Raw genomic sequence first — 16,432 nt, forward strand, 5'->3', positions numbered from 1 at the left:
CACACATTCCATTCACAACTTCTGTAACTACATCTGTTTGTATTAGCCCGATCAAATCAAGGGTACAAGTTTGTGGTTACACTATTACACACACACACACACACACACACACACACACACACACACACACACACACACACACACACACACACACACACACACACACACACACACACACACACACACACACACACACACACACACACACACACACACACACACACACACACACACACACACACACACACACACACACACACACACACACACACACACACACACACACTTCAAGCTAGCCCAAAGCCATTTATTAATGGGCTCTGATAAACAGGGCTTAAAGATTTCCTGTGATGAAGTCGGAGACTAAACACGCAGTGGTGCATCCTTGGTTGCCGGGCAGCCGTGCCAAAAGCGTTTTTAAACCTGGTCTGCATCCTGTCGGAGAGCGAGTGTGGAGTCTAGTGTCACTATCTCTTGTTGGCCGTGGATAAAACACACGGAGAGAACAACTTTTATGGGGACTGAAGGATGGACTATAGTTTGATCCTTTTTGGAAACCATGGCTGATGCTGCATGATACAGAAATGAAATAGCCGGAAGTAAACAAATGTATTTACACGGAAGTAAACAAATGTATCTCATTCTCTGAAAGAGATCGATGAACCTGGGCACTTTACAGGAGGTGGACCTTATTTGCGCATTGCAAACTGGAATAGAGGCTAGTGCATGATTTATTAACTAATTGACGGTGAGTGCGGAACAAGAGGAGAAATACTGCAACGACGGCCACGGTTTCAGTCCCAACAAACCCTCGGGTAGCTGCTGAAACTGTAGCAGACGGCAAAATCCAAAACCACAGAAAGCCACAAGAAGCTTTCTTTAGGCTCATGCCGTCATGTCAAAATTATCTCCGCATTACGTCTCCCCCCGAGGAACAGAGCGGTCCTCACGTTTCACCACTCTGCTGATCTGGAGTCCACTAGGGTACCTCAGGTAATCCAAAGGAAAACACACCAGGACATGCTATAGCGCTGGGGGAATTTAGACAATAAGTCACTTCCACTCCGACCCAAAATAAGGGTCCAGGGCCGCTGGTGCTGGGGAACATGTTGCTAATATATCAAAATCAGCATTTTGTGACCTCTGTAACAACGTAGCCTAAATCCCTAACAAGTTACAATTGAAAGCACGTTCTGGTCAGTTGGGGAGCTTTGAGTCCAGTGGCCATTTTGCTTGCGCTCGGAGCCCTTCAGAAAAGCGCACACTGACTAGCTAGATTCTTTCACGGCTTCAGCAAGAACTTCAACTTTAACTACTGTGCAACAGCAGCTTACTGACAAGTAACTAACATGTAGTACCTATAATAACTACTAGCCGATAGTGCCACCGTCCACATAATGTTTCGTCAGACAACAACAACAAAAAAAAGTATTTGGGGATTGAAACTTCCTGATGTTTTATTGGTCATAATGGCTTCACCACCAACCCTGGGCACGGGCAGAGACGGATAAAACTGAGAGGATGTTAATACTTCAGCAGCCAAGCCAATTTGGTGGTACTCAAGCGAAAGGTCATCGAGAGCAATCAGCCGCAGGAGCATTCTGCAAATCAAGATGACTGAATCACAGAAAACAACGCACGCCCAATTTTATTACTGCCATTATCCCCATATCAGCATTCAGGAATATGGTTCAGCAGTAGAGCTCGAGCATCGTGTATTGCCGAGTATGTTCCAGTGGCTGCCAACGGCCATAAAAAATAAGTAGAAGATGATCGTGGAGTTTATAGGCAACACTTAGCTGTAACGCACACTTCTTATGGATTAACTGGAGTTCGTCCAGACTACAGGGACACAACAGGGTTAAGGCTGAATAACAGGGCCAGCATGGGCTCTCTTGCTCGCCACTGAGGCCTGTGGGAAATCCACACAATCAGGTTCAAGAGTTGAGGATTATTTTGGAATAATATACAAGACTGGCTAGTTGCCGGCTAGTGAGCTAAATGATTTCATACTGCTCAACACAAGCAGATAGGGAGCGAAGTAACCAAGAAGTTTGGCCAAAGTGGCGGCAGCTGAAGGCTTTTAGGGAGTGAGACGGGAACAACACAGATAGACGGTGCGTTTTAAATTACTGTTTCACGACTGCAACGCAAAACATTGAAGCATTTCTGTCCGACTCAAGAGTGTTAAAAACTAATTTATTCACCCAACCTGTAACCACTTTTACCCCTATTTGTTGCACAATCGCTTTAAAGATCTGTATATGGATAAAAACAAATCAACGGTTGAGACGGTTTCCATTTTTGTATGAAAAATAAATTAGGCTTAATCTACAGTTTCCCTTCACCTGGATGGATGCTATCGTAGCATGGCGTGAATACATATGATTGATAGGCTAGTGTCTCCATCAACATAATTTTAATTTAATCCAATTTAGTTGAGGCAGACCCCTGCAGGTCTTCCTATAAACACTCCAGGTTTTAGGCTAGCTTCTAAGATACACTTTACAAATTAACACCTTAACGGTCATTGTTTTGGTCCAAAATGGGATTTTAGCCATTTTGACACCATCCATTTTTTTCTTGTCGTTTTCCTACACTGACTCGCTAGCACCTCTTGAGGTACAAATTAGCCCTTCCTAGTTAACATGCTAACAGCTAACTTTAAACAGCACATCATTTTTTACATTATGTCAAAAGGGTTGCTTTTTTTCACTGCAGAGATTGCTAAGTCATTACATAGTAATACCATGTTGATTGTGAGAATGCAGTTCTCTTCTGAAATACAACGTCCAGTCTACAGAATAGTGCCGTAGTTTGAACGTTTGAGTGTGTGTAGTGGAGACAAGAAAGAGACCCGTTTGAAAGTTATTACCTGCCTGGTGTGTGTTGAGAAGAAAGGGCTAAAAGAGACGCATGCGTGAGTGGTGGCCCTCTGAAGTCTGGCCTGACTCATGTCAACCTCTGCTAATTAATCTAAAACCACAGATTATCCTATGAGCCTGACTAGCAGCCTGCTGCCCCTCTAAAAGCCCAAGAATGAAACTGGCTAAAATATTTACACTGTGTGTATGAGCCGGTGATTTAATCTTCCCTTTTTTTTTTTTTTTTTATTTACGAAAAAAAAACATGCAGAAAGCAGAAATGATCAACCTGTTAAAGGGAGAAAGTAATCCAGGATTAAGCCTTAAGAAGCAAATGTGCTGTAAAGAGGCATATGAGAGCAGTGAGAGGGGGGGGGCGAGCGAGAGGGGGCAGGGGGCTTTATGTCTCCACTACTGCTGCATGAAAGGGCCGAGGGGCTGGGGGGTAGACAACCATTGTGATGCAAATGTCAGAGCCATGTCTGCTGTTTGTGGCAGGAAATTTAATTAGCAGTTGTGTAGCTATGATACAAACCAGGTGGAATGTAAAGAATGCCCTGGTGAAGAGAGCTTTAGAAGAAAGGGTAAAAAAAAGAGGAGGGGGGGGGTATGAAAAACACTTTGTGTTCCAACAAGTTACAACCTGTTGAAAGTGCATGGGAGCCTCACATGGAGATTTTTTTCCATACATATGAAGAGATCATTTCACATTTGAAATGAAATTAGGTCTAATATTTACATGGGCCCCCGCAGGAACTTGAAGAGAAATTGTGTCTAGAGAAAAGTGCAGATGCCGAGCGCAAGGAGAGCGTTCAATATTCAACAGGCAAGACTCCACCGCAGAGGGTACGGCACATTTCACTTGGACGGAAATGGAATGGGTTTCAGGGGTACACTGTACATTTCAGTATGGGTTTAAGGGGTCTCCACACACTGTGCAGTTCAGTATTGAGAAAAAAATAAAAGCGACAGCAAAAAGAAACACATGCTATTACAACACTATAGAGAGAATGAGCAGGAAAAGCATAGTATCTTAAACTAGCTTTGCTCAACAAAGACTGAGGTGGCATTGCCCAGCTAGTCCCAACAAAGACTGAGGTGGCATTGCCCAGCCAGTCCCAACAAAGACTGAGGTGGCATTGCCCAGCCAGTCCCAACAAAGACTGAGGTGGCATTGCCCAGCGAGTCCCAAGTTTGCCTGCCCGTGAGAAGGGTTGGCAGCTGCGGGGTACAGCAAAGGACCGTGGGTCGTCTCATGAGGGCTGGGCCTTTTCCAAACGGGCTAAATTCAGAACACACACACACCAGGGTTACCATGTGACCCCCCACCCCACCCCACCCCACCCCTTCAAACAGCACTGCAGCTGTCCCCTTGGTGGGGTTGCATCATGGACACGTCCATTTAAAACTGGCCCTGCTATTGAGTTACTGTGGTCTCCGCTGAAATGATCACACAAGCCTAGTCCTGTGAGGTCAGGCAGACGCAGATGCAATCTCCACTGCACACCTGAGGACCAGGTGGCAAGGCATGAGTCACGGTGCATTACGACATTCAGCACGTTTTCTCTGCAACCCTGTGTGCGTGTGAGTATGTGTGTATGCTATGCATGCGTGTGTGTGTGTGTGTGTGTGTCTAACTAATTCTGACTGTAACCCAACATCATAACCAGTCTGTTCTCACTTGGATCACAGGTAGAGGAAAATGCACGATCCTTGCGGTAACTGACTGGGCAATGTTTGGATTCAACCAACACTAAAACTATCAACTGAACAACTTGGCTCGATGATTTATCCACAATCCATTAATAAGCCTAATGTGAGTGTACTGTACACTCTGGACATGCCACACCTACAGAGGAGGAACAAGACGTTAGGGCTACGGGGGGCTGATTGCTGTAGTGAACAGAGAGCGAGTAGCGCTTTGTGTGTGTTCATGTTGTTAGCGCCACAGGTGCCCCTACACACTGTACTCATCACCTCCCTTACTAACATGTACTGCACTCCAGCACGGAGCTTGACCACAGAGTTTGCTCCAACATGACCGGAGAGATTAGGCGATCATTTTACCACGGCTGACAGCACTGCCAGTTACATCAGAGCTTATTGATCCTGTGCTATCTGCGGTTTTCCTAAATTCTGACAGGTTCCCACTTAGAGACGGAGTTCTTTAGGGCATCCCTTCTCGGTATTCACACACACACGCACACACACACACACACACACAAAAGATTTCCAGGGTGGAAGGAACTCCGGTTCACACCTGAAAAACAGGTGGGGAGTTGAGCGAGTTTTGGAGACAGAGAATGTTTTTGTCAGCAAACAGCTGCTCCCTCTGCACAGGCTCAAACACACTCGCTCACCATGCCATCTCCTCATTTCACCCTCTTCTTCAGACCTGCCTCTGCAAGAGCAACCTTTTCACGTCAATCATATGGCGAGACGATTATAACATAGTTAAAAATACTAATACCTCCGAGTTTCAAACACGACACTGTATCTCCCACCCACGCCCCCACTGTTCCTCAACAGCGATCCTAACCAGAGCTCTTCCCCCTCCATTAGTTTGGGTGTATTTGTGTATCGAGTTGCCATGTAAACATAACTGCTGCTTGCTGGGGTTTCTGGTTGCTTGGGACATTTCATTGCCATTCCTTTATTTTTCTTTTGTACTGGGTGTGTAACAATTACGAGCCTGATTGTTGCAGGTCTTAAGCGTTCTGTCAAAACAAGTAAAACTAATGAAAATTTTCTGGCAATTGTTTTTTTTTATCCTATTTATAAACACAATTTTTATGATCTGAAATTATCTGGCATTAAACTAGGCCAGCTGTTGATTTTATTCTATGATTCATATTCAAACCAGGCATTAGTGAACTTGTGAACATGTCAGATCACTGGTTGTGCAATTTTACCACATGAGCTCAGTGGAAAACGGGCCCATCTTCACATACAAGGGAGAAATCTTAATTAATCAATAATTCATACCAATGGGATTAATAATTAAGCTGTCCAGCAGAAGGGCGAATCCTGCATGGAAGCACTCCTGTGACAGCATATCCCCTTACCAGAAACTAGATATCCCAGTCTTTAATTAAAGAAGCTGTGTTTACACGCTGGGCCAGTCTTCACAGAGTCAATGACTTAAGGCTGACACATCGGACAAAGAGGCACCTGACTAGCATCTTCTAGTGTGCTCATTACTAAAGGGTAGGAGAGGAGCAGGAGACAAAACCTTCACAATTTTCACATAGAATGGAAGTAAAATGAAATGTGAAGAAGCAAAACAGACATCAGCGGTCAGTACAGCCATTACCCTCATTATCACCATGGCTTTCACTGGTATGGCCACTCCACTCTAAAGACAAATCAATAGCGCCATGGAGGCAATGAGAGGTGACACCTGGACCATTGTTGTGGAGAGACCTCGTTAAGGAGCCATGTCCATTTCCTTCAGCAGGTGTAACATCACCATAGTGATAAACTGCACCTTAAGCCATGTTTACCTTATATTACCTTAAAAAAAAAGTTGAGAACTGTGTTGCAAGAAAATCCATGGCAGCTGCCTAAGTGTGTGTGGAAATCCACACGACATATGTATATACATTTAAACATTACACTTATTATTAAAATAAGACATATTTTAGAAAGAACAAACGAGGCATGTTTCACAGGATTATAAACAACATGTTAGATTTAGTTCAATGTGTTTGAGTTTTTGCGAGTCAATTTATACAATACATATAGCATCAAGGAATATTTTTAACCATTACATGGCCAAATTAAAGTGTGGAATGGTTTCATTTCTTTATGTGAAATTGTATTATGTATGCAGAATATTAATCAAACGTGTCAACATGTGTTTCCCTTTACAATGTTTGTATCTGCGGAATGGCAATATATCCCTGTTTAAAGCAGACTGATCTTATTGACTTACTAACATAAATATAAAAGAAAAAAGGATCTGACGATCGGTATCACGTTCAGGTCATTAGAGCTGCTATCGAAACTTAAAGACAAATTAGTTTTATGATGCCTAATATTATGTAGCCTACAGTAAAAAATATGCGTTAAATCAATGGTGCACAACATTTGACATGTAATTGGTTTTGACATTATAACAGTATTATAACAGTGTTCGTCTGGTTACAGCAATCGTTTGAATCCTAACAGCACTGAAGCTCATATGAGCGACAACAAATACACCAAATGTGTAACGTTAGGTTTCTCACTTGGCCCTTTAAATTCAGCCAGCAACCTGTTGACCATCTCCTTGAATCTGAGGCGGCCATTCACTAACGCTACCTCTAGAATATCGACTACAGGTTCAACCATTTCGAAACAATAAAAACATTTGTTTTGATGTTGACATTTTCTCTACCATCATATAATGCTACTTTATTCCCAGCTCACTGAGAAATCGGTGTAAAAGAAAAAAACTCGCAGCAGCGGTGGATGGATGTTAACGTTAGCGATCTGATTTCTTCAGTGGTCCAACTGATGTGGGCAGCAACAGTCATCTTCAGTAACGTTAGCTCAGAAACAGTAGATTACATTAACATTAAACCTCACGATTGTTAGAAACTAGATGTTTTATAGTGTAATCACTGGTGAAGTTTAAAAGATATATGGGGTGTTTGCCAAGTTCAGAAAAATATTCACCAACATCACCTTCAGAGATCTAAACTGAATGTTTGAAATGGTTCGGATTTTATCAAAAAAAGTCTTAATCTCTAACACTTTATTCGAATCACTTATAAACAACTGACTGACTACTTTCAATGACAAATGTTTCGATTTGTCCACCAGTGACTTTCGCTATTAGCTACCAAGCACTCTGCAAGTTAATTGGCTAACTAGCCCACGGTAGCTAGCACTTGAAAGCTATCGATAGCTAGCGAGGTGGGTAGCTAACGAAACCTCAGATTAGCTTCTGAGCTAGCTGGTTACCACAGCTATCGCTACGAACTATAAACGACTAGCCCGCTAGCTAACTAACTCAATAAGTTACTCAGCAAGCTGAGCTGGCTAGCTAGTTAGTTAGCTACTTTAAGGGGTGTAGAATGAGGGGACATTTCTGTGTGAAGGACAAAAGTACTTCAACATCCAGTTACACGAAATATAAAGTTAGAAAATCATGGTCTCTACCTTGTGACAAAATATTTCTTCTTTTGTCGTGATTAGTTTTGCCCTGGCTGTGCTTTCTTTTCTCTCACTTGTTCGCTCGCCTCCAGTTGCTGCTGCTGCTGCTGTTGCTGAGTGTTGCTCCCGTTGGTAAGTAACTGTCTCCACGACTACAGTCTCTATGGCGCGCGGGGGTCTCGAGGCAACTGTTGCTACCCTTCTGAGCATACGTCAGTGTATAAAAACAAAAGGGGTGTGGATGGATCAAAGGTCCCGCCCACCCGCCACCGCGCGCCTTTCCCGCCCTGCACGCGAGAGTTGCTCAAACCCGCCAAGCTCACGTTTTCACCGCGAAATGTCAACCTTTTCCGAAGATGTTGGTGGAGGAGCGAAACTAGACCCTGAAGCTGTAGGTGTCAAGTCAGTCACTTAGTGGTACTGCCAGGTAGTACACATTTAGCATAATGTATAGACATGCTCTGAAATTATGACATAAATGCGTTAAGATATCAGATAGGCTACTATTGGTCATTCATCTTGTCCAAAGTAGGCCTAATGCAAAAATGCTTTAGAATGCAACATGAAAAACGTGATAGGCCTATGTTTGCGCTTATCTCTTTCTGTTGCGTGTATGATGAATTCAAGTTCAAGTTTATTGTCATGTAATTATTTATCAGTAGCCTATGACGTATTCGGCTCAAGAGCCAGCTTGAGCACAGGATTCCTGCAGGACATTTTTTGGATTTTTGCACTTTTGCATGGATGTTCAAGGCCATGCATGTGGCAAACTTTAATTTGTAGGTCTATATGAAGCCTATGTATGTCATTTCAGTTACAAGCACGTTGGCCTACAGATTCCTGTAATTCCAATATTTTGATATTGGAATATTGTATTGCAGGTGCTGGTGATATATTGCCATAGGGGTAGGAATATTGCATACTGTATTTGCATATTGCAAAATAGATTCCCGGTCCATTTTACTTCCCAGAGTCACAAGGCTTCTTCCTCATGACTTCTGGTGTTGGTGGTAGAAGGCCTATCAAATGAAAGAGGGTAAACTTGTAGTGAAAAAAGAAGAAAGCCACAAGAAAATAGGCTAGCAGACAGTAGGATGACTCTCCCCTTTGTACTTCGAACACATTATTCCTGCTTTATGCCTTTTGTAGTTTTCTTCTTCAGGTACACAGATATGATGCATGGTAAGATACTTTGTTGCAGTGTATAAAGTATCACAAAATCACTGTATTGTGATTCCATCATTATCGTGGGCAATATACTGTGACAGGTCATTGAATTGACATTGTTATCATTGCTATTCTCCTTAATGTAGCCTTACCATGCCAGAGTTATTGCTATGATTGATTGATTGATTTAGCCTAATGAATGGACTTTATAGTTTATTTGCTATTCTCCTTTATTCATTGTTTTTTTTCATTAGGTTATTGCTTGAATTGATATGGTTTATTATTGCTATTCTCCTTAATGTTGTCTGACTAACTTGATCACTGCTTAATTAATTATTGTTTTGAGAGTTAGCCTTTGGTTTCATTCAATAAAACATGAGGTTTCACAATAATGTGATGCTGATATGTAATGCTCGCTTAACAAATCAAGTAGGCCAAATTTGCAGGGCTGTAGTTGTTATTTTTGTGTATATCACACTCTGAGCTGAAGGCCATTATGATGATTATGATGATGATGATGATTGTTAGAAGCAGCAGCAGGTGGGTTTATCTCACTGTGGCAGCTACTGCAGTTACTACTACTTCCACTACTTCTGCTAATGGAAATGAAAGTAATAGCAGATTATAGCAATAATGTAAGCTATGCATTTCCTGAAGGAAAAGCCAGTGTATGCAAAGCAGGTAGGCTACTGCGAATGAGTGTGCTTGAGAATGAGTGGTTAAGGGAGTATGGGTGAGAATGGTAATGAGTAGTGAGAATATGCGAATACATGAAATATGAATGAGTGGTAGGTTAATCTATGGGGATTTAAGAGGCAAAAGGAGGGCATTGAGTGTCAAAAAGGGATATGCCGAGAGAGACAGAGAAGCCATCAAACCAGGTGTAATAAACTGTTGTTACCACTTGATGGCGGTATATACCCACTTACTTTGACTAGACAGACAGAGCGGCATGTCTCTGTCTGACCGCAGACAGACAGTTGCTTGCAAGTTGCAGCAGTTGCAACAGCTACTCTGCTAACACCTACAGATCTCTGACTGCAAAATATAATATCTTTGCTGGATATCTATTGCAATAATATCTGTCACATCCATGCATAGTCTACATAGTTAGTTTATGGGCCATAGTTTTGTGTAGGGTCCACTTATAGCCTACATAAGTTGATGGTGATACGACGGCGGAGTTAAAGTGGGTGGGAGCCGTAATTGGCGCTATTTTCACATTAGCTGACAGCAGAATGTTTGGCACTAAATGAGCTAGTCCTCATACACACGCGCGCTGTCTGGGAAAGCTTGACAAATCTGTGTTCGACTTGCGGCAGGTGTTGTTCTGAATATTGTAAGTTAGGAAATAATTAGCCAGCAGACAGACTAATTACGTCTTAATCGCCTTGGAACAAGTTCAAGCGGTTTGTCTAACATTACTCATCAAATCCAGCACTTCAGACAGCTGCGTGACTGACTGGCTGGCTAGTGATACGTGAACTTTTTCAAACGGATCGATATTATACGGTAAGTCAACTAGCTAACTGACATAATTTATGATGGCAGGCCAACAAATATGACATGTAAGGTTACGTTAAATAATTAGTATTCAATAATGATATGTGGTTAGGTTTAATTGACAGTCAGTTAACGTCTAACGTTACATGTTTGCGAACGTTAACGTTCCTGTGAGTCCTGCTGATACGATAATGGACGACGTGTCCTACTTGTGTGTGATGTGTCTCTAACTACTTTCAATTAAGAAGTCTACTTCAGGATATAGGCTGGCTCACAGCTTCAGTTGTAGTTAACTACAAGTACAACTGAAAATAATACCAAACACGTGGAAGTAATATTTTACACAATAAATAAAATAGATGTGTGAAACCTAACTTCACCTCCTCTTCTTATACCCAGGGGGCAAAGGGGGTTACAGACATGGGCTGCTGTAAAAGGTTGTCATGCAAAAATAAAATCTAGGATGTCCCAGGATCACAACCTGGGTGGACAACCCGGTCAAACAGACTTATAATGGGGCATAAAGAGGGTGATAACACACAAACAGCAGCTTATTGACCGGGTTGTCCACCCAGGTTGTGATCCTGGGACATTTTATTTTTGCATGACAACCTTTTACAGCAGCCCATGTATGATTTCCCCCAAAAAGGGGGTCTTGCCCCCCTGGGTATTACCAGATGTTCTGATGTAGGCCAGTTAAACAAGTCATAATTAAACTTTGAGTAACAGGTAAATGGACTCTTCTATATCTCTAGGTCATCCTGGTGTCTTAAACTAACATTTTATTTATCTGGGTTAAAATGTTTGTCACGTTTGGATACTATTAGTTTTATGTAGGGTTAGTAACGATTTAGAGAAATGTGACAACCATTAACGTTTACGTTAGGTCTTTCTTGAGGTCCTGTGCTGATATAAGCTAAATTATTGTTAAGTAATTTAGCTTTTGAATTAGATGTTGCAGATGTTTTGTAACATGTCGCATGACTAGCCTACTCAAAGCCATCGCTGGCAGCACAATCACATGTTACTGCTGAGAAAACTAGTAGCCTATCGCAAACTATTATAAAACAGCTAGCTGTTCTGTGAAAATATTATTAAACCTCAATATGAACGACAAATACAGCGTATCTGTTTACAAATTACATACGGGCATGAAACGTGGAGTTGAAAGAACGTGCACCTGTTAGAGTTTGAGATCACTTGACACGTGTTTCCGCTAACTTAACAAATGGTGAAATGGGGAAAGAAATTTTAACGTGTAAATTATTTCTATGGCACAATTAGGCTACAACTACATCAAATGTATTGCGATTCCCAATATCACCATAATCAGCATAGCACGTTCTGTAATGCTGAATCGGATAATAATAATAAAGGACCCACGTCCGCAAAACTGTCCGGTCTGTCACATTTATTTTGCTTTAGAATCCCACGATTAGAACTAGCCTTCTTTCTAATAATGATGATAACATGGACCACGCAGAGTTAGGCGCAATATTCGTGAGATATACCAGGACAATTTCAAGTCCGTTCAAGCCCTCGTAGCCTCAGTGAAGGGGAAATCTCATTGCTGTTTACCATGTTTGTAGGCTACTGATGCCTAGATATATTAGAATAATATATTGTAACGCTGTAAAATTAGGCTACAACATTGGTCTAAATGAATTCCAAATGATCGACATAACGACATCTGAGTGGAGATGCAGTTCCTCTTGTCATGGTCGGAAACGGCACACTGTTCAGCGCTGATAAAACCTCAGTATGAACTGATGTCAGTGCCCGGTAGTAACCTCGGGATGCTGACATGATTGCCACGCAACGACTGCACCAATGATGGGGAGGTTTGCTGGTCATGTGTGCGTGGGGCGAAATGCTGTGTCTTTTACGTCTAGCATCGTAATTGGCAGATGCGATCTGGCTAGAGTGGAAAGACACGTTTGGCGTTCTATTTTGGTGAGCGCCCGAGAGTGTCATTTCGGTCTTTCGGTCACACGAGAAAAGGATGATTGCTTTTCATTTAGGCGAGTCCTGCGTATAGGAATAGTAGCCTATTACCACTGTTAGCAAATCTATTTTAATAAAGGCGAAATAACAAATTAAAGTTCCAAAGAGACAGTACATATGTACATAGTACATTTTTTGTACATATGGCACATCCCATGTAGAAATGATTTTGATCTTGTTTAATCATGATAGTTCATTCATTCATGATGTATACATAATATACTGGTCTTTTAGTGATCTTTAGCTGTAACCGTAATCATGAATGAGAGTCGTGAATAAGAAACAGATAAAAAAGTGTGTGGGTTTGGAGCAACCTTTTTATGGATGGATGAACTGTGAGGTGGTTTGTGTTGACTATCTGTGATGAACAGCATGTGTAGGAAGTGATGCTACGTTGGTGGCTGTGAAACTCCATGGCTAGAGATGAGATTTTTGGGGAAGCCCTCAAAGAAGATGACTCAATACGAATGGCCGCAGTTGATTTTGAATTAGAGGAGGAACACACAACCTGTTGTTGCTCATTTCCTCAAGTGTTCTGTGCCAAATGTACCCCTCTGTTCTCTACTCTGAAAAGCCCAAAGCACAGTCTGCGTCTGCCTTAAGGGCGTTATTAGCTGATTTCCGTAAGGCAGTGCAGAAAGGCATGAACTTACTGGAGCCTCTGAGAAATGTCTCCTTCACGGAACTGAAGCTGTTCCACAACATTGGTACATGACATGACCAGTTGAGCTTCAAAAAAAAAAAAAAAAAGATCTTGCAAATGCAAACAGTGTCACTCCAGTGTTCGCTATGATGTTAATATTTAACTGCACGTTACGCCAGGGGGTCTGGAGACCTCGGTAACACCTGAGAGTGAACCTTTGCTCAGGTGTCCAGACGAACACCGAATCTGCACCCAAGGCCGTCTCCCTGCACTGTGTGTCCTGGAGCTTGTCCTGTTAGGTAAGCGGGCAGCGCAGGATCTCCGGGGTCTTCTGCCCTCGCCTGCTGATCTGATGTGCACCGCGTGAGGCTGACGAACTGTGTCCCCCGCTTAACACTTCACTCCCTTACATCATCTGTCACGCAAACAGTCACACAGAGACTTCACTGAGCGGAGGGGTCAGTGGCGGCATCACTGGGTAGTTCATAATGCAGGACTGATCAGCCCACTTTGCCTGCCGTGTGTCACCAGCTGACTTTGGCAAGCAGGCAAGCTCCAGTTTCGGCCGAAACCTAAAAACACTCGGAGGCCTTCAGGATGCTTTGCTGCTTGTCTTGGCTGCACCCATGTTTGTGTTTTGACGTCTATAAGACACCAGCATCAGTCAAGAGTGGCGTCTGTAATGTGGCATTGGAACAGACACATGTACAGTAAATGTACGCACACGCACAGCACAGCACGTGCAGCACCAGGGGGGGAAGCAAGTTCATTTCTGCAAGCTTTCCCTCGCATTTGCTCTATTGGCTACCTGACCCAAACAGGAAATACTGGTACGAGCCGTCTGACGGGCTGGCCTCTTCTGACTCATGCGTAAGCCATGCCGTCTGAGGAGGACTGGGATCAAGTGGCTACCACTGGGAACCTGTGTGATTGATGATAACCAGTATCAGTGTGTGCGTGGTGTGATGCCGTCGGACTGGAAGAGCAGCATGCTGCAGGGGACGAGACCGTGGCCTGAATGGGCGGCACATTCTGATCTGGAAATGTAGCCGTGCTCTGAGCGTTAAGCCTCTTTTGCATACACACACACACAGGCTAAAAGAAGGGATGATGTGAGCTGTGACCCTCCATTTCCCTGCTGCGTACAGGAAGTGGTCAGAGCACAGGTCAGTCGGTCAAACTGGTCTATGCAAATACGGGTCAGAGATGCAACACACCTGATAGGGCGCCGATAACCATCCACCTGCTTATCTTACAATAGCAAAAGCAGGACACTGCTGTGGGGGTGTGTGTGCATACAAATAAAATGTGTGTGTGCATACAAATAAAATGTGTTTGTGCATTTTCTCAGCTGTGGTCATGTAAAGTCTTTTTCCACAGTTCAAATGTCTCTCTTTTATTTTTTTATTAGTAAATGTGTTTTCCTCATCAGCCATCACATTGTTTAAAGTAGGTCAGTCGGCAGCCCCTGTGGTGTATTAATACTTGCGTCCGTCTTCTCGTCCTGCCGGTTCTGTGTGTTGTGTATAATGTGTGTGTGTGTGTGTTGTGGAGGACCATCAGGCGCATCCTCCTTAGCCAGCGCAGCTGCGGATGCAGAGCGGAGCGGACCGAATCACCCCAGCTGTTTGTCCCATAGTAACCCCTCCACATTTGCATGGCCAGCGGGAGTGTGTGTGTGTGTGAGTGTGTGTGAGTGTGTGTGAGTGGGGGCGGGTGGAAGATGCGAGGGGAAAGCCCCGCCCTCAGCCTCCTTATTTGGAGCATGAGCTTTGTGGTGTGAGACGATTTGGCCAATCAGGGCGCGCGGAATGCTTGATGTGTACTGTGGGAAGTGTGTGTTTGAGGAAGTAGAGTGGGGAAGGGGGGGGGGGGGTTGGGTGGGTGTGGCTAGAGGGAGAAGCCGAAAGCTGTGTGAATGTGTGTGTGAGATGAGTGATGTGTTCTAGTCGGCAGCTAAGGCACTAAGGGGAGGCTCTCATAGCTCAGTCGACCGGCACTTCTGAAACACCCGGCGTTTAGAAAGCTCTCGAAAAACAGCTTTAGTCTCTCAGACGCTTTCCAGGGAAACCACATCAATAGCCTACAAACATCATTCCAAAGATGCACTGTAAGTTTTTCATTTTCAAATTCTTCATTTGAATTCTTGGAATACTAGTGATGCTGCCATGCTACTATGACCATGATGGTATGCAAACGTGAGTTCAGATGTAGGCTCTGCTAAATAGTATTATGGGTTTAAATGAGAAGGTTCAACATGTGCCGTAGTAGAGGGCTATCAGGCAGAGATGCTGAAGGTGCCTCCTCACTGAGAGGGGCGTTCTTGTGAGACTGCAGTCCATGATTCATTTATGGAGATGGCGCTTGATTTCATGTGATGTGAGGCTCTCTCTTCAGGGGCTTTTTTTGGTGAAATTGTTGCATGTGATCACACACACACACACACCACACACACACACACACACACCGAAAGAGAGAGAGAGAGCTTGTGTGTAGCTCCACACACACTCCCCAGCAGCAGGCTGGTTGGTATGGGGAGCTGGTTAGCGCTGGGAGGAGCGCAGGCTTAGCGCTTAGCGCTCATTCATTCGGTCACACAGAGCTGCACCAGACGGCAGCAGGCAGATCTGGCTTCCACACAAGCCGGCATCACCAGCCGGCATTAACAGCACTGGCCATCCACACCAGGCAGATGGGGCAACCAGACTCTCGGGGGGTAGATGTGGTGCTTATTGCCCCTCTAGCTGCCGTTTTTACCCCCCAGATCAGTGTTGTGGCAGCTATGTTGTGTTTGTGCTTACGTGTCGGTTGGTTTGTGTACATTTCAGGCGCTGGGTGTGGCTGTGGCTGTGTGTGTGTGTGTGTGTGTGTGTGTGTGTGTGTGTAAGGGGGGCTCTCTAGTGTGGGATGGACCCCTCCCCCAGCTGTCGTTTGATAATGCTATCCTCCCACCCAGAGAGGGGGACTGCATACCTCCCACCCCACACACACATGACCCTGCACAGGACACACTCACACACACACACAACCCTGCACAGCACACACACTCCTGCCTGTAGCGCAGAGCTTGCTGTCCTCTGAGTGTATGTGTGGATGCAGTGTGTCCATGAGC

At 43.9% G+C, this 16,432-nt stretch overlaps 2 protein-coding genes across 3 annotated transcripts in view; one reads left to right on the forward strand and one right to left on the reverse strand.

The window, feature by feature from the left end:
• rfx2 (regulatory factor X, 2 (influences HLA class II expression)) overlaps window positions 1–8,186 on the reverse strand; it is a 43,754-nt gene extending 35,568 nt beyond the window's left edge. Inside the window, 1 exon segment of the mRNA XM_062555714.1 lies at window positions 8,010–8,186. The gene's annotated coding sequence lies outside the window, so the exon portion shown is untranslated.
• Window positions 8,187–10,419: 2,233 nt separating this feature from the next.
• Window positions 10,420–16,432, forward strand: part of acsbg2 (acyl-CoA synthetase bubblegum family member 2) — a 30,805-nt gene continuing 24,792 nt past the window's right edge. Inside the window, exon 1 of one of the 2 annotated variants that reach the window (XM_062555578.1) lies at window positions 10,420–10,682. Coding sequence is in view for 1 of the 2 variants with exons in the window: in XM_062555577.1 (XP_062411561.1) it covers window positions 15,424–15,430 (7 nt within the window). In the remaining variant the exon portion in view is untranslated. Of the gene's footprint in view, window positions 10,683–15,238; window positions 15,431–16,432 lie in introns of those variants that run through there. The other variant, XM_062555577.1, reaches the window with a different exon arrangement.

The sequence above is a fragment of the Sardina pilchardus genome, chromosome 15, assembly GCF_963854185.1.
Source record: "Sardina pilchardus chromosome 15, fSarPil1.1, whole genome shotgun sequence".
NCBI classification, from domain to species: Eukaryota; Metazoa; Chordata; class Actinopteri; order Clupeiformes; family Clupeidae; genus Sardina; species Sardina pilchardus.